This window comes from Antennarius striatus, chromosome 8 (genome assembly GCF_040054535.1).
Source record: "Antennarius striatus isolate MH-2024 chromosome 8, ASM4005453v1, whole genome shotgun sequence".
Lineage (NCBI taxonomy): Eukaryota > Metazoa > Chordata > Actinopteri > Lophiiformes > Antennariidae > Antennarius > Antennarius striatus.
Genome location: NC_090783.1, coordinates 11,703,039 through 11,721,123, shown reverse-complemented (window position 1 = coordinate 11,721,123; position 18,085 = coordinate 11,703,039). Strand labels below are relative to the sequence as shown.

The 18,085-nt window shown below is 40.1% G+C and overlaps 1 protein-coding gene across 4 annotated transcripts; it reads left to right on the top strand.

Annotated features, from left to right (window-relative positions):
• Positions 1-304: 304 nt before the first annotated feature.
• Positions 305-17,888, top strand: LOC137599930 (GTP-binding protein 1-like). Of its 4 annotated transcripts, none has more exons than XM_068321186.1 (14): positions 309-559; positions 658-848; positions 1,048-1,159; positions 5,923-6,103; positions 9,624-9,807; positions 10,269-10,433; positions 10,623-10,746; positions 11,379-11,493; positions 12,811-12,955; positions 14,125-14,307; positions 14,435-14,570; positions 14,740-14,918; positions 15,038-15,181; positions 17,124-17,888. In XM_068321186.1, the coding sequence occupies exons 1-14, from the start codon at positions 532-534 to the stop codon at positions 17,199-17,201; spliced, it is 1,965 nt and encodes a 654-aa protein (XP_068177287.1). In that variant the 5' UTR covers positions 309-531; the 3' UTR covers positions 17,202-17,888. The 4 variants fall into 4 exon arrangements, with proteins under 4 accessions (XP_068177289.1, XP_068177287.1, XP_068177288.1 ...); XM_068321187.1 differs by lacking the exon at positions 17,124-17,888 and adding an exon at positions 16,649-17,117 and having other exon boundaries at positions 310-559; XM_068321185.1 differs by having other exon boundaries at positions 311-559; positions 17,147-17,888.
• The last annotated feature ends 197 nt before the right edge of the window (positions 17,889-18,085 follow it).

Genomic DNA, 18,085 nt, shown 5'->3' with positions numbered 1-18,085 from the left:
ATCACACACACACACATATATATATATATATATATATATATATATATATATATATATATATATATATACACACACACACATATACATATATATGTATATATGTATGCACATATGTGTGTGTGTGTGTGTGTGTGTATATATATTATTGTGTGTGTGTGTGTGTGTGTGCGTGCGTGTGTGTGTGTGTGTGCGTGCGTGTGTGTGTGTGTGTCACACTGAAAAATAGGTCAGTCACATTTGGTGGGTGTGATCTTTGAGAGCTTTAGCCAATCCACTGTGTCATGCTTTTGGGTGGGCGTATCAAATAGGTCGGACCCACAAATCGTAACATATCCCAACAACTCTCAACTCTAACCTCTAGACTAGGTTATGTGTCATAACTGGTAGATTTAATTATACAGTACATCTTTTTAAAGTGTTTAAATGTCCAAGAAACTCTGAAAATGTAGCTGTCAAGTTTCGATATTTGCGATTTACTTATTTATTTTTTTTGTCACACACAAGTTCGACGTTTGATTAGCGTAAGCTAACATGGCTTCCTGTGACAATCAACTTTCTGGTAATTCTAAAGACTAAATATGAACTAGTGGAGCCAAGCAAATGAGCCGAGTTAACTTTTTTATTTATTAATAACACTTGCACGATCTTTTCTTCTAGAAATGACTTCTTTAAACCCGACAGAACCATGTAAATACCCGGTTGCGTTACAGGCAGCAGATTCAGTACTGCCAGCTAGCATGTTTGTACCGGACCGAGGATGTGCCGACCGTCCACATAGCGGTACATATGTCGAAGACGGCGCGGATACCAACGATGAGTCCGCGGATCATTTAGACTTAAGCAGAAAGGTGGGCCTCAGTATAAATTACAGGTGGTGACGTAGAGTTTTATATATTATTTAAACAAATGTTGTATTATTTGCTAAAGTTAATGTATTAAGCTGACAAGTGTAAGTTTTCAACAGTTTTTAAAGTCAGGAGCTTAACTATGTATGTGCTGCTGTTTAACCATAACATGTTCTCTTCTGTCTCTTCTTGTGACTTTCAGTTCATTCTAGTTAGCCCAACAGCAGAACAATATGATTCATTGTTAAAGCATCTGAGAGAGCGGTTAGATGAAGGCTGTGGAGAGACAATCTATGTGATTGGGATGGGTTCAGGTAAGAAATATGAACATTAAGTCAACTTCAGTAAACTTGTTCATCAAATGTCCCACATCACAGGACAGAATACATTCCTAAAGCCATTCCTTGATCTATCAATACACTTCATCATAATACTGTATATTATATAGAAGTTTGTCAAATGAAATCTCTTTAATTTTTAAGTAAATAAATAAAGTAAGATGAGAAGCAGTCAAATAACAATGCTCATTTTAAAATAATGTAAAAAATACTGTCAGCATTTGTAATAATATCTTATTCAATACAAAGCTGATTATTTTGGGTTGAACATTGCCTTTATCAAATGTAATGGTCATGATGAGTAATGCAGGGAGCACAGTTGTGTTGTGTTCAACACTAACCCCCGTCACTGTTCAGTTTGACTGCGGGAAAGTTGTCATGAGGTGACCATTTGTTCCACCTCTGTGACAACTGTAAATATAGTAAGAACCACAATGAGAAATTTGTTAGAATGGAGTTGTATAACTTTGTGGAAAGGGTGTGACTCTGGTATATTGTTTAGGTGTGCAACCTACCTAGTTTTCCTGGGCTATGGCAAAAGTCAATCATTTAAAGAAAAACATAAATGATAACTGCTAACTGGGCAGATAATGCAATATAACATGAGCAGTTGCACAATATGTGTTAATGTTGTGGAATGCTTTCATTTTTTTCAGAAAGCACACACAAGAGATGTTATTGTGGTGCTGGTTTGAATACGTCACAGAGAAGCTGGCTACTGTTGTCTCATAGAATGTCTTTTTCCGAGTCTGTGTCCTGCCTGCACTGGCTTGTTCCTTGTTGACTTTAAATACCCTGTAGGCATGAAAGTGTGTGAGCTGGGAAACGTTGGTGTGTGACAAACAAAACAATTTTGAAAATAGACTGACGGAGGAAAACCTTCATACATATTTCAACATTCAACTGCATAAAGTTTTTCTTTGGTTGAACTTAGTCCTAAACAATATATCACATCCCACTTGACTTTTACACATGATCGAGCACTGCACTCTGAAGGTGAGCAAGTGAGCTGTGTGGAATAGTGACTGGACAGCACTGGCCCCTATATCAGATCTATTCATTTGTTATGGGTAGTAGGATTATATTTACTATAGTTAAATCTATCTATCTTGGCAACTGCTCATAAAAGTAAAAACAAAACCAACAAACAAAAAATGTTTTTCTTTTCCTTCACTTTGGACTGGGTGGGTGAGGTGCAAGTCTGGGTGCAATGAGTCCTCCCTGGTTCCAAGCTAGTGCTGGTCTTTAGGATGAATGACTGTAGTGAATGTAAGCATGATGCCACTAGGCAGCACATACTTGACTCCATTTGGCATGACTCAATTTTAGCGTCAGTGTGTGCCACCCAGTTGAAGCAATGATACAGCAGTTATTGATTATTGAATACTTATTATTCCGTCTGACCTGGCAGTGCTCTGTAATTTTTTTCACATTACGTACCTTTTAGTACCTCAGTTTTTTGGTGCATCGGTTGAAGTAATACAGGAAAAGTATTTTCAAGGTATTTGAGAAAACCACCAAAGATGACTTGAGTTGATTTAGGATAGTAAACTTCAGTTGCTTAAACATGCTAGTATTGTGTATTTCATTTGTATATACAGTGCGCCCTCGTGTATTCGTGTATTAACACTTGCGACTCCACCTCATCGCGTATTTTTGGTAGGCAGTCACATGATACCGTATGTGCATTCTAATGGTTGACGGCATCCGGAAGTGCACTTGGTTCCGTGAGTCTCAGACTTGCATGAGACACACAAGTGCTTTAAACAGTGGGAAACGGTAATACAGATAGAATGTAGTTTAATATTAGTGTGGGGAGGGTTCATAAACGTTTAAATTATTGTAAATAATAAGATAAATAGATCGCAATCTCAATCGCAGATTCCTTAATCACGTGTGGTTCCTGGAACTTATGAACTGCAAAGAACGAGGGTGCACTACATAAAATACATCCCTATGAAGTTCCCTTTGAAAAAAACCTACAATCTCACAGTTTTAGAGATGTGTGTGATCCTAACTGCTCCTATAATTTTGGAATGCTTGTGTTAGTAAAGGAGATTTTCTTGCATCAGTTATGTTTTTTTGTGATTAGCTAAGCTATATTTTACAGACTGACTGACTGACTGACTGAGTTTGAATGGGTCAAGTTGTATTCTTTATAAATCACAGTCTTTGCATTTGTTTAATATATCTACAAAATCTGCAAGCTATTATGGGCCATTAAAGAAAAAGGTCTAGTTAGAGTGGCTCAGTTAGTCTTTTTTTTTTTTGCCCTTACCAGATAATGAAATTGAACAAGATTTGCAACAGTGTGAGATTTTCAGGGTATGATCATTGTAGTATCTCAGAAAGTACCACAGTGTGAACCTATGATGAGTGTGGTACAGTATTGTATTTACAATATAAACAAATCAACTATCTGAGCGCCTAGTATCACACCAGTGTATCAGTAACACAACTTTCACACATCGTGTAATGTAATTGATCTGACATGCACAGAAAACAAGCTCTTGCAAGCAGTGGTAATTTTTCTTGACGAATTCGAAGAGGGTCACTAGGTGGTTGTGAGCGGGGTGGTGATTAAGAATACTTTCATCCTGTCCTCCACCTGGCTAGCATGATTAAAACAGTGATCATATCGAACGCACCGCCATACCTCAGCCACGAGTTTCTGGAGAAGGAGCTGTGGCGACATGATCGGCTCCTGAGTCCTATCAATATTTTCCCGGTCTGCAATACAACTCAGACATGTTACACATGTTACGGAGACAACGTACGATGATCCCTAATCGCTTCAATGAAGAACTGAATTCACGCTCACGTTTAAAATTGATCAAAATGACTACATGGTTTATGTCATCAGTGAGGGCATGAAATGTTTCAAGGACATCTCATGCATAACTGTCTGAAGGGATAGGATGAGCGCTGGATGCCGGCTGCCACGGGCCAGGTGGCTGCGCCTGCGGTGGGACCAGCGGCAGGAGCCTCGGAGTTGAAAGTTGCAGTTACTTACGCGCCCGTGGCGGCGTCCGGCGCTGTGGCCCGGGCTCCGGGGCCACGTCGTTGTGGGTTTCCAACTCCGTCACCCGCTGGGTCACCGACTGCCAACCCAGCACCGCAGAATAACGTGAAGGATTCAGGTGACAACGCAAAGGTTAAACAACCGGGGGCCACAACCCCTCTGGTGTCTTCTAGTACTGCAGTCCTAATTTCACAATTGCAGCCTTGTGAGTTTCCAACTCCACCTGACGCGGAATCACTGGACATCAACCCAGAGGTCACAGGTGACAGCACAAAGGTTAAACAGTCGCCGGCTGCCTACCCGGATCCAAAGAATTAACACGGAGGCTGAGGGGGCCGGAGAGACCGCACCAGGATGGTTACAGTGTCGCAGGTGGCCAACCTGAAGCCACAGAGTAACACAGAGGCTGAGGGGGCCAGAGAGACAGTCACCAGTATGGTTAAACAGTTGCCAGCTGCCAACCCGGAGCCACAGAAAAGCACCCAGGACACAGATAACGGCACAATGGATGGACTGAGTGATTTGGTGAAGGCTGAAGTGGCCAGAGAGACAGCGGCCATGGTGGTAGAGTCTCTGCTAGAAAAGGACGAGGAGGATGATAATATTGTGATGAGGAATTATTAAAGATGGTTCTCAAAAGGAAAAGCACTAACACAAGAATGAATGAAGCGAAGACAATTGCTGAAGAAACACCTGATACACCTCCTGATACAAGTAGCTCTGAGAACGATAATGACAACAGTCTGAAAGAGATAGTGACAGAAAAATATGATTCCCAAATGATAAAAAAAATTCCAGCAAGACACAAAAGGTTTGAGGGCAAAAGTAGAATTTTTTTTCCTGAGTTTGATATTTTTTAGTTTGATAAATGTTAAAAGGTTAGATGTTTATTTTGTAATTTGACTTGTATGAATAAACATGATGTTAAAAATCAAATCAAATCTCTCTCTCTCCCCGCAGGGGATGTGGGAATTTTTGATCGTGCATCTTTTAGGCACGGTTTTTGACCTGTAAATTTCCAAGTTTATAATCTTTTTCATTCTGTGTGTGTGTGAGAATCCAGAGCAGAACCGAGGAATCAAATGGGACAAAAAAGCTCAAATATGTTTGTGCTTTGCTGAATGCACATGTAAACTACATCAATTCTAGAAATAAAACATGTCTTTTGTGGGGGCCGGAGGCCGTGGAGAAGGACTGGCTATACCTCTAAATGAATGTTAAAGGAAACAACAAATCTATCATCAACAAATTATTATACTATGTCTGCAGCCTGTCCCAAAAATGATCTGGCTTGATGTTTGAAATATTAAAAATTGAGACAATATTGTATCAAAATGTTCTGCAGTAAGGAATGCTTTTAAGTGATTATTCATTACTGTATCTTGCTCAATAACTCTCCATTGTTCATGAAAAAAAATGTATACTTCATGGTAGATGTAATGAAGTGAATTTGTATCTCAAAACTTTTTTTTTCTGTACATTGAATTCTGTCATGTAAACAATGATAGACAATGGATAGAGTGCATCTTTAAATATCAGTTTTCATGAAGCAATCACTCTTTGTAAAAATAAATTACAGACATCCGAACATTTCTGTCTGCAATAAATATCCAAAGGTTCTCAAATTTGCCCTTCCATCCATCAGTAATGATCCTTAATTAATAATGTCACACTGCCTCACAGTATTTGTTTTTTCTTATCTGCTCTTGCTCTTTAGATGGGGATGACTATGGGCTGGATGACAACGACATGGAGGCATCGATAGCAACAGTGCAGTCGCTGTGTGAACAGATTGAGGCTGACTTGATCTGGCTGAGGGAGAGGACAGACACGAGCGGAAAAATTCAGGATTATCTCATCCGTCGGCATGTGGACCAACAGGACTTCTTAGAAGTCAGGTAAAATTGAGGGTCTGATCCACCATAAAATGGTAAACATTGCACATTAAGCACTTCTTTACTTAAAGCAGTGTCTTACAAATGTTTTAAAATGCAACAGTTACTGTTGCTGGCAAAATGTAATTCCTCTGAAATCGATTCAAGCCTAAGACATGCACACAGACAGAATGTCATTGACAGATAAACAGTGAAAACTGTGCTGCGCAAAACTCCACTGAGTTAATGTGCCTACTGCATTTGTGATCTTATTCTGTGGTCCTGATTTTGAGGTAATACCAACTACTGCCTTAAAAATACAGTATATCCCTGGGCTTGCGCTAGGAGGTAGTATGACTAAGCCACTGCGGCTCAGTGTAAAATAATTGCGTAAGGCACAAAAAGCCACATTCTGTGTCCAAGACCACCATGCCAATGAGCAATGCTTGTCACGGGGGGTCCGGGGGGCCACCCCTGGGAAATTTTTTAGAAAATGGGGTTGTTTTCCTGCATTCTGGTGCATTCTAAGGACAAAATCTTCTGTACAGTCCTGATATTTTTTTCTCAATATTCGATAGTATGATTTTGTGTGTGTGTGAGGGGGGGGGGGTATCCTGCCGTGGAACCCCCCACCACCACCACCACCATTGGTATGCCATAGTTTAGTTTTTTTAAAAAATTCAATAATATGATTTTTCATTTCAATTTAACAAGGCATGTAAAATAGAAAGCGAGATGAATACACATTTACATGCATCGCTGGTTGTTCCTGCCAGTCATAGGGATCAAAAGTCTTAAGACTGAAAATTTTTTTTTGATAATATCTTTGATTTACCTTCTGATCGGTCTGTCACCACTCCTACGCCCTCTCAGCATTCACCATTTGTTGTTCAATTAGAATTTTAACACAAAATCTTTCGATCGATTGTCCTCACCTTGTCCTATAACAATTCGCGGGTTTAGCTTGTAAAAATAGAATCCTTTTTTTTTCATTGGACGAGAGGAAGTCATGACCTGAGTGCATATTTAATGATCGGGAGCGTTTGGGTCACTTCGGCTATTTCCGTCAGTATGCACGCCGCCTAGCGAAAGAAAAAGTTTGTTTTCTTATGTTATCACTCAGGGATTTTCGCAAGTCCAAAAAAGTTGTAAGCAGGGGTATTCAATTAAAAGTCACGGAGGTCCAGTTATTAAAATTTCTTCTTAGTAAAAGGTCCAAACCCAAGTCCAGTTTGTGTCTTATAGCCAACCCCTATGCCCACATTATTATTAATTATCAAATTTAAATGCAGGATATGTTTAAGTGAGTGCACAGCACACATCCATCCATCCATCCATCCATCCATTCTCTTCCGCTTATCCGGGGTCGGGTCGCGGGGGCAGTAGCTTAAGCAGGGAAGCCCAGACTTCCCTCTCTCTAGCCACTTCGTCCACCTCCTCCGGGAGAATCCCAAGGCGTTCCCAGGCCAGCCGGGAGACATAGTCTCTCCAGCGTGTCCTGGGTCGTCCCCGGGGCCTCCTCCCGGTAGGACGTGCCCGGAACACCTCACCAGGTAGGCGTCCAGGAGGCATCCTGACCAGATGCCCGAGCCACCTCATCTGGCTCCTCTCGATGCGGAGGAGCAGCGGCTCGACTCTGAGTCCCTCCCGGATGACCGAACTTCTCACCCTATCTCATGAAGAGCCCGGATACCCTGCGGAGGAAACTCATTTCGGCCGCTGTATCCGGGATCTCGTTCTTTCGGTCACGACCCACAGCTCATGACCATAGGTGAGGGCAGGAACGTGGATCGACCGGTAAATCGAGAGCTTTGCCTTTCGGCTCAGCTCCTTCTTCACCACGACGGACCGATACAGAGTCCGCATCACTGCAGACGCTGCACCGATCCGCCTGTCGATCTCCCGTTCCATTGTACCCTCACTCGTGAACGAGACCCCGAGATACTTGAACTCCTCCACTTGGGGCAGGATCTCATCCCCAACCTGGAGAGGGCACTCCACCCTTTTCCGACTGAGGACCATGGTCTCAGATTTGGAGGTTGTTGATTCTCATCCCAACCGCTTCACACTCGGCTGCGAACCGCTCCAGTGAGAGTTGGAGATCACGGCTTGGTGAAGCCAACAGCACCACGTCATCTGCAAAAAGCAGAGACGCAATACTGAGGCCACCAAACCGGACAACCTCAACGCCTTGGTTGCGCCTAGAAATTCTGTCCATAAAAGTTATGAACAGAATTGGTGACAAAGGGCAGCCTGGGCGGAGTTCAACCCTCACTGGAAACGAATCCGACTTAATGCCGGCAATGCGGACCAAACTCTGACATAGGTCGTACAGGGACCGAACAGCCCTTATCAAGGGGTCCAGTACCCCATACTCCTGAAGCACCCCCCACAGAACCCCCCAAGGAACACGGTCGAACGCCTTCTCCAAGTCCACAAAACACATGTAGACTGGTTGGGCGAACTCCCATGCCCCCTCAAGGACCCTGCAGAGGGTGTAGAGCTGGTCCACTGTTCCACAGCCAGGACGAAAACCACACTGCTCCTCCTGAATCCGAGATTCGACTTCCCGACAGACCCTCCTCTTAGATTGAAGAACACACAAACCTCAGAATTAAAAATAAAGTGCAAAAAGGGCTGAATTTTTTTTTTCTCGTAAATTAAAGACATCCCAGCCTAAAGAGCTGAAGGCATACACTTTAAGTAAAAATCATTAACATGTTCAGAAAGCATGAATAAAAACTGGCTCTTTCACAGGCTACACAGGCTAAATCCTTGTAGCCACTCCGGAATTTACTAGTGGCAATCGGCTAGCACAAGCCCAGTATACTATTGTGTTTTCAACCATTGTTGTTCCCTATGCGGAGGGATAATTTACAAAATACGGAGAGTGCCCAACCTATGAAAACTATAGGTTCCAAGAGGCTGTTCGTTAGGCAGAATTATTGGTAAGTTGACACAACCCCCACCGAGCATCACAGCTCCTTACGTGCATCTCCAACTCTCATCTTCCTCGTGTTGCCCAGTTTGCTCTTGAAATTATGAATTGATATTTAATATATAGTGACTTGAAAACAATTCATGTTACAAACAGCCTCTCAGAACCTATTGTTTTCCTCAGTCGTGCACTGTCTCTATATTAAATTTCAATCTATAATGCAATAATGAACTTGGTGAGATAAAGGAGGTGGGTTTTGGAGATGTGCGTAAGGAGTGGTGCTGCTTGGCCGCGGTTGCGGCAGAAAGGGGAACTACATTCAGACCTTCCCCAAGACATGAATATCTGGCTCTTAGTAAATCAGATGTTTGTAGATACAAACATCCGAACGTTTGTAAGTCGTATTATTATTGTCATTTGAAGTAGTTCTAGTATTGTATCAAATAAATAAAATTAATGGGAACAGTGATTAGTATAACAGAATAAGGTATCACTTTAAGCATTTACAGTACATATACTGTAGCAACATACACAGTATTTTCCTGAACTGGTACCGTAAGTTTTCACAGTATGTGGTCATCTTTTCATTTTAATCCTCATTTCCAGAGTTGCAGTGGTAGGAAATGTGGATGCAGGGAAGAGCACCTTACTAGGGGTTTTGACCCACGGTCAACTGGACAATGGAAGAGGCCTTGCCCGCCAAAAGCTCTTTAGACACAAACATGAAATGGAGAGTGGCAGGACTAGCAGCGTGGGCAATGATATCCTGGGTTTTGATCAGAAGGGACAGGTGAGCTACTGTTAATGCTCAGAACTTCATCTGAATTGTTCCATTCTAATTTTGTCATTAACCACAAACTGGCTTCAGGTCATATTGGGACTAAACCTTTTGTTATTGTGTTTCAAAACTTTGTGTAATGGCTTTGGAAAACATCTCCCACGAAGAGGACCCTTGTTTGAATCTCGCAGTTGGGTTTTTTCAATAATTTAATGACTTTTTACATTTTTATGTTTTACCACCAACAGTTTTTTTGTCTTGCTGATTTTCATAAAGATGGGATTGTTTTTAGAATTTTAAATTCACATCTTACTGATGCCAAAGATGAATATTTAACAGTGAAGTTAATGTGTAATTTTTCTTGCCGGAATCTTTAGCATTTCAGGACCACCTCAAATCAAAATTTGTGCTCCAGGTTTTGTTCTACTTCCATTGTCAAGTAGGTTTTGCCATTTGTGATTCTGTTCCTTTAGGTTGTGAACAAGCCTGACAGCCATGGCGGTGGCTTAGACTGGACAAAGATCTGTGAGAAATCTTCAAAGGTCATAACCTTTATTGATTTGGCTGGCCATGAGAAGTACCTCAAGACAACTGTCTTTGGCATGACAGGACACCTGCCTGATTTTTGCATGCTCATGGTGAGAAAAGAGGATGGCATTAGAAAGTGTCCCATCTAGTTATCACGAAAAATGGATTGGTTTTTGTTTCACAGAACAAATATTTTAAACAAAGTGTATTAGAGTACCTGTCTTGATAAAAAATTGTCAAATAATAACAATAATCAATTCCCTCCTCCGTTTCTCTGGTTCTCCTTTCTTATCTCTCAGGTTGGCAGCAATGCTGGTATTGTTGGCATGACCAAAGAACATCTGGGTCTGGCACTGGCCCTTAATGTGCCAGTGTTTGTAGTGGTTACAAAAATAGATATGTGCCCAGCCAACATACTGCAAGGTAACCAGACAGTGTCAGGTAAAGCTTGGTTTGTCTAAATGCACGAGGAAGTAGGACAGGGCATTGGCGTGAAATTTCTGACTATGTATCAAGTGTTTGGCCCACAACCATAAGGTTCAAAATGCAGCTTGTAGCAATTAGAGGTTAACGTCCTTGAATTTAACTTTGAATGTCAGCCAATTTACACATACACTTATGATGTGTTATACAGCAGCGTTGTTTAGTGTATCCTAATAAAGGCACCTTCAGCGACATTCACAAGCGTCAAGTTTACATACAAAGTCAAGACAAATGAAAAATCACTCATGAAACAAATCACTTTAAACAATATACTGCAGTCTACAATGATATAAGTCATGCTTAATCATCACTAGCATAGAAACACCCTGGCATCACTTGAATGACATCATTGAAGCATAAAAGTGATGAGAAATTGCTATGGTAAAACCATAAAGTGCTGGTTTTAATTTAGCTTAAGAGAAATAGGTGTAATGTTGGAGAGCTAGTATATAAAAAACCTGATCTTTTCTCCAGTTTCCTTTATTGAGAACAAAGTTTTGTGAAGCAAATTCAATATATTTGTTGCCTGCATTCAGAAGTGTTTTGCCAGTATTTTGTATGTGTATCTACAGAAACACTGAAATTGTTACAGAGGTTATTAAAGTCTCCTGGCTGCAGGAAGATCCCAGTGTTGGTCCGGAACAAAGATGATGTTATCATTACAGCCTCCAACTTCAGCTCAGAAAGGTAATCGGATGTTATAAAAAACAAAACACTCTTGTTTCACTTTTAATTCTGTCAAAAGGTTCAACTTCAAAATTCAGGCAGTAGCTGCTCATGACCATAATGATGGTTATTCAGATGAAGATTTTTCATCCGCAAAACATTTATAGAGTTTTAGACTAAGGTATTTTTGCCTCATCCTCCAACTGACAAAGATGGGCCAAACATTGAAAAACAAAAGCTAAAATTACTCCATACAGCTCATATGATTCATTTCGTGCTGTAATCCCAAATTTTACTTTTTGACAGTTGTGAGTTTGAGTTGTAAGAATAAATCATTTGTAACATATCATTTAACCTTTCTCTCAAAGAACCAGAATTAGAAACCGTCTAAATCAAATGCAGAATAGGAGTTATAATAACTAACATCCAAACGATGAATACTCGTGAATACCATTGTCTAATACCTTTGGGATCTCAGGGCTTCTCTAGATGAGTACACTGCACAAGCTGTATGGAGTCACTTTTTTTATTTAAACATCATCTGATTTCCTGCATTGTATTAATTGCTATTGAATATTTTTTGTCTACACCTTTGAGTCTCAAATACATTATAATACTCTTAGGCCATTTAAGCTAAAATTTTAATGTTGTTACAGCAATCCCCTGACCAACATCAAAGACAAAAGCAGAGAATACACTCGTGGACACAAAGAAATTTTTGTTGTCTAATTACCATGCATACTAGCATGAGCTGCAACTTTTTTCTGTGACTTGAACAACGATGTGGCTAATTTATAGATTTTTCAGGGCTAACGACCTCTAGGAGGGAGGCTGACAGGTGGGAGACAATGCGCCAAAGAAGACGCTACCGTAGTTTGATTGTGTGTTGAACAGACATTTTGTACAACATTAACACCCCTTATGATGAAAAACGTAAAGAAAGGCACATGGTTAAAGGCAATTGATTTGGATGTCAAAGTAGGAAACAAAGCTGCTGCATGTAGCCTTGACATCAGTGAACAAATGACAAGATGTTGTAGACAGCACTGTTGTTTTACTGCTGTGTTACAGCACTGGTTGGTGAAAGGTGGTAATTAATTTTTTTTTAAAAACTCTGTGTGCCTTCTTTCTGCTTAATTATCTCATGTTGCAACACCTGGACACCTGCGGCTTATAGACAGGTGTGGCCTATACATGTGCAAGGTTTTTTTTCTTTTAAAACTTAGTTGGTGCAGCTTATTTTTAGGTGCACTCAGTAGTTTGGAAGTTACGGTACTTTCTAAGAACATTAACAGTATTGCTTTTTTCATTGCATTCTGATGGACTTCCTCTCTGCAGGATGTGTCCAATCTTTCAAATCTCAAATGTGACGGGTGAGAACATGGACCTTCTGAAGATGTTCCTCAATCTCCTGTCATCCAGGACCCACTTCAACAATGACGAACCTGCTGAGTTCCAAATAGATGACACGTACTCCGTACCGGTGCTAAAGAAGTCACATTGCTGCTCTTACAAATTTTTTTTAAAGTTCATTCTTTGTTCAGTTACCTATTTGCTTTCATTTTCAAAGTATTTGAGTGGACCAATTCTAATGTTTTGTGTCAAGACTCAAAGGTTACATCTACTTAAAAATGACACATACATGATAATATCTGCATTTACACTGGTGAAAACTTACAACATGCTGTAAGCATATATGTTGTTTTGACCTGGATATGTTAAGTAAAAACAGCTATTCACATGGAACATGGATGACTAATATATATAGCTAACTATCCAAACTATTGTTTTCTGAATTGTCTGAAGTGCACAACATATTAGTCACATTTTAAGGTAAGAAGAAAGAGGAGAGCCCTTGTTGCAGCCTGGGCGTGTGCATTTTAACTAATGTACGGCTCAGATTGACAGGAAATATTTGATGTTTAATTCATATGAGATGTTTTTTTTACTTCTTATAAATGAGGCCTTATTACATCCCATTTCAAAGCGGAGATGTAATTGTCAACGTTTGTGTGTTTGTCCATTAGTCCGTCTGTTGGTCCGTTAGTCCAATATCTTTGCAACCGTTGCAGATAGAAAAGTGAAACAAAAAGCACATTACTCGAGTGGCAAAAGGGGTGAAAATTAGATGATGACCTTGACCTTGAGAAAACTAGGCCAAGGTTAAATTTAACTTTTGTACACTCAGGAACTGGATAAGATAGAAAGACGAGGGACAAGGCCAGTGTAAGACCATAGATCAAAGCTGGTTCTTTGATCTATGACAGTAGGTCAGAGCACTAGCTTTCATCTTTGACCTATGTAAGTAGATCAGGATAAAATTTTGAATTCAGGGGTGTCGTGGAATGTTGCAGTCTCTGATTGCATTGGTTCTTATTATGATCAGAGAATATCAGATTCCATTTGTTTTTCTGTTTACACATTCATGTTTCATATTTGATCTGCATCACATAGAGTGGAAAAAATTAGAATGGATTACTTGAACTGTGATTAAGACAGGCCTAAATGTCAGAAAATAGTTACTGTTAACACACTCGTATCTACGAAACACAGTGAGCATTACAGAAAATTTGATGAGCTAGAAGGGGTTCTTACATCTAGGATCTTATCATTTGTTTGTAGAATGACCCAAAATTGCTCTTATCTTTCCAGGGTGTGGGTACAGTAGTATCAGGGACTACGTTACGTGGAATGATTCGACTCAATGATGCACTGCTTTTGGGACCCGACCCCCAAGGTACCTTCATGCCCATCGCTATTAAATCCATCCATCGCAAGAGAATGCCTGTTAGAGAGGTTCGTGGTGGTCAAACAGCATCGTTCGCTGTCAAAAAGGTTTGTGGGACAAAAATTTTGTTGCTATTTTGATGTTTTTGTGGGGATTTTTTTTAACTCAGGTAAAATTCAAATGAAGATCATTGGGTTTTTTTGTTTGTTTTTTGTTCATTCTGTTTATGCTCAGATTAAACGCTCATCTATACGAAAGGGCATGGTGATGGTGTCCCCAAAATTGATGCCACAAGCCACTTGGGAGTTTGAAGCTGAGATTTTGGTGCTACACCACCCCACGACGATATCACCAAGATACCAGGCTATGGGTTAGTGGCAACAGATACTGATGTGCACTGGTTAATCTAGCATCTACATTTGACCAATCTGAGCTTTAATACTTTTCGGGCATAGCTGGGCTTCATGTGGTCTTGCTTCATTCCAACTCTAACGTAGCCACTTTGAAACATTACAGTTCGATTTAATTTCTCACACTAGTACACTGTGGGAGCATAAGGCAGACAGCCACCATCCTAACCATGAACAAAGACTGTCTGCGGACGGGGGACAAAGCCATAGTCCATTTTCGCTTCATTAAGACTCCTGAGTATTTGCACTGTGACCAGAAATTGGTGTTCAGGGAGGGGCGCACCAAAGCTGTAGGCACCATCACAAAGGTACTGAGACTGAAGTGAAGGGTTTGAAATTCCTGAATGTGACATAAGCATGTGAATGCTAAAGATATTGGTTAATTTTGGTTAGCTGAAACTGACACAAGCTGTGGTTGTGATTTCAGCTTCTCCAGTCAATGAATATACTGGCAGCTAAGGGTCAGCAAGCAAAGATGCAGGCCAGTAAGACTTGTAAAGAGAGCACAGAAACCAATGAGGACGCAGGATCCATGGCACGGCCAACTATTTCAAACACAGCACATTTACCAGTGAGTAAATCCACATCAATCAACTTTCAAGGAAAATAAGTGATAGTTTTCCTGGTTAGAGAGTAGTTTATCTGTCAAGAATCAGTATTGTGCTATGCCATTGTTTAGTAGCTATTATTGTGCTAAAATAGTCAATAGCAATGTCTTGGAAAGTAGAGTGGTCTTTCATGTTGAAGCAAGATACATACCCCTACTTTGCTCCCTGGACACCCTAGTAGCAGTCCGCTGCTCCTGAGGGATTGTAAAAGTGGGACAAATCCCACTTTTATTTGTTAGCATAAAATTAAACTGGTTAAAGCTTGTATACTGAAGTTGACCAGGAAAAAAAATCAAAAACCTTCCCAATCCCCAGCCATAGCATCGCACAGTTCAATGAATTTATCATTGTTTTTTTTTTTTTTTACTTGACCACTTCCTCTGCCCTGTGTTATTTTGTTCTTAAAAAGTTTTTTCATATATTGTTTTTTGTTCTTTACCCCCAAATCTAAATTCAGTAATGTTTTTTCTATTTGATCACCTCTTGAGGGGTTAAATAGAAAGCGGCTGAATTTTTTCAGGGGTCTAAATCAGTGGTCCCCAACCTCCGGGCCGTGGACCGGCAACAGTCCGGGGTTCAGTTGGCACCGGGCCGCACAGAAAGAAAAAATAATTTACATGATTTCCGTTTTATTTATTTCTGAGTCTGAAAGATGTTTTGTTTTGAAAGGTGACGTCTGTGCGGAATGACCCACAGATGAATGCATGCTTCTGTCCTGTTTGACAGGCCTCGGTCACGTGACAAGTTGCCAGCCACTACCCCTGAATTAAGTGCCCACAAACGTGCCAGTGTTTTGGATTAACATCAAGGCAGATTACCCTGACATTGCCCAAAAATTATCAAAAACCCTACTTCCATTTCAAACCCGTCTTTGTGAAGCAGGATTTTCTGCAGTGACCTTAAAAGAACACCAAACTGCGGAGTAAACCTGAAAGTCGGGGGCACACTTCAGGTGTCATTTTCTCCCGTTACCCCCAGATCAGCTGTCCCCAACAACTAATTGTCATTATTATAATTATTTTTATTTGATTGACTTGTTCACCCTTTTATTGGAATGATCAGTATTTCCCCTACGTTGAATGCCCTGATTGTGAGTCGCTTTATTTCAAAATAAAGCTCATCCGTGCAGTCACTTCAATCGAGTTTTTAATATAATTATTTTTTACAATTATTTCGTTTACAGAGATGTTGATTATCAATTTATGAAAAAAAAGGTTGTTTATTGTCTGTTGATGTCTGCATTTTACATGAAACCACTACGAATGATTTATCATTAGAGTACAGCTGTCCTGGCCTCATTAACGATTATCGAGCAAATGAAGATCGGTCCATGAAAATACTGTATTGTTGTAGACGAAACCTGTCCATGGCGCAAAAAAGGTTGTGGACCACTGCCCTAAACCATGATGTTGAACAATCTTTGCTTTCAGGACATTTGACAGTTGATCCCATGCTGCCATTCTTCAATGAAAATGCAGATAAGAGAACAATTTGCAATTACCCACTTTAAATACCCGTTGTCATTGCTTTACCTGTGTATGCAGGTCAAAGGTTAATGAGCTTAACTGAAAAAATTTGTCCTCCAATAATTAGTGCTAAAGGGTGGCCAAATTTATGCAGCTGCCTACTTTTGTTTAAATAATTATTGCACACGTTCTGTAAATTCTCTCAACTTCATTTCACATGTCAGATATCACTGTGTTTGCCTGCTATATGATATATTTAACTGAAGTTGCTGATCCGAACAACCAGTGATTTATAAAGGAAAATCTTTGAAACTGTCAGGGGTGCTTAAACCTTTTTGTACTACTCTGTCAATACTAACTCTATACTATTCATCCATCCACCCACCCACCCACCCAATCTGTACTGAACTATTAAAAACGACATTCACACAGACATTAGTCTCTCTGTCTATCTATCTGCAGCTCAAGTGTGAAAGACGCAAGAGAGGTGGTCACAGACATCGAGGGAAAGGCCTGAATGCTGCACCAGTCTCAACAGCCATTCCTGCAGGAATGGCAGGCACAGCCTAAAAACACAACCTTTTGTTTCTTACTCATGAAAGAGCTATGCCTTCACTTGGGGAAAGTGAAGGCATAGCTCTCCAGTGATTAGAGAGAAAATACTATGCGTTTCTTTAGTGTAATATAATTCAACAATTTTGGATCATAAGAGTGACCTTTTTTGTAGTAATGTCAGAAGGGTGGTCAAAGATGATGGCTTTTGTTTGTTTGTACATTATATGATACATCTTTTAGGAGTATTCATCTTGTTAATAGTTCTTCAGAACTTTTGTATGGCATTAAATATTCCTCTTACAGGAGAGGCATCTCACTTTTTCTGCCCCCTAATATTTTTGTTTTTGATTTTATTGAAACAATCATTTGTTTTCACATATGCATGACTTAATTATATCAATCTCTCACTGTGTCATTAAAGTTTGCAGTGTGTAAAATTTGAGAAAATAAAATGTGCAGTTTAAATTTTTTTTGAACAACTAATGTAGTGGAAAGGTAACTAATGCCAGCGTGGGGAAATTAAATCAAATGTGTTGTCAGTTTAATATAACATTGCATTGCTTTACACCTTTAACAGTGATAGTTTGTTCAGTTTTTTTTGCCATGTTACTGAAATAAGCAAATAAAAGCACAGCAGTCTAACATTGAACAGACTATTTGCAAAGAGCTGGTTTTCTTAATTTTGCATACAGGTTAGTGGAAGGAGTTTTCACAACCTTTGCAGGATTTGTACTGATGGAGGGGCAGATGCCAGGTGAACAGGTAATAAAAGTAGATTTATAGTTGTAATCACAGAAATAAACAAAATGTTGATGGAGGATGCAGAGAAAAAGGGAGTGATAGAAC

Excerpts from the sequence above, each read along its gene's own strand:
- LOC137599930 (XM_068321185.1), top strand. The coding sequence starts at position 532 with ATGGCTTCCTGTGACAATCAACTTTCTG. Across the intron at positions 849-1,047 it reads ATTTAGACTTAAGCAGAAAG|TTCATTCTAGTTAGCCCAAC; the intron begins GTGGGCCTCAGT and ends TGTGACTTTCAG. Across the intron at positions 10,747-11,378 it reads CCCAGCCAACATACTGCAAG|AAACACTGAAATTGTTACAG; the intron begins GTAACCAGACAG and ends GTGTATCTACAG.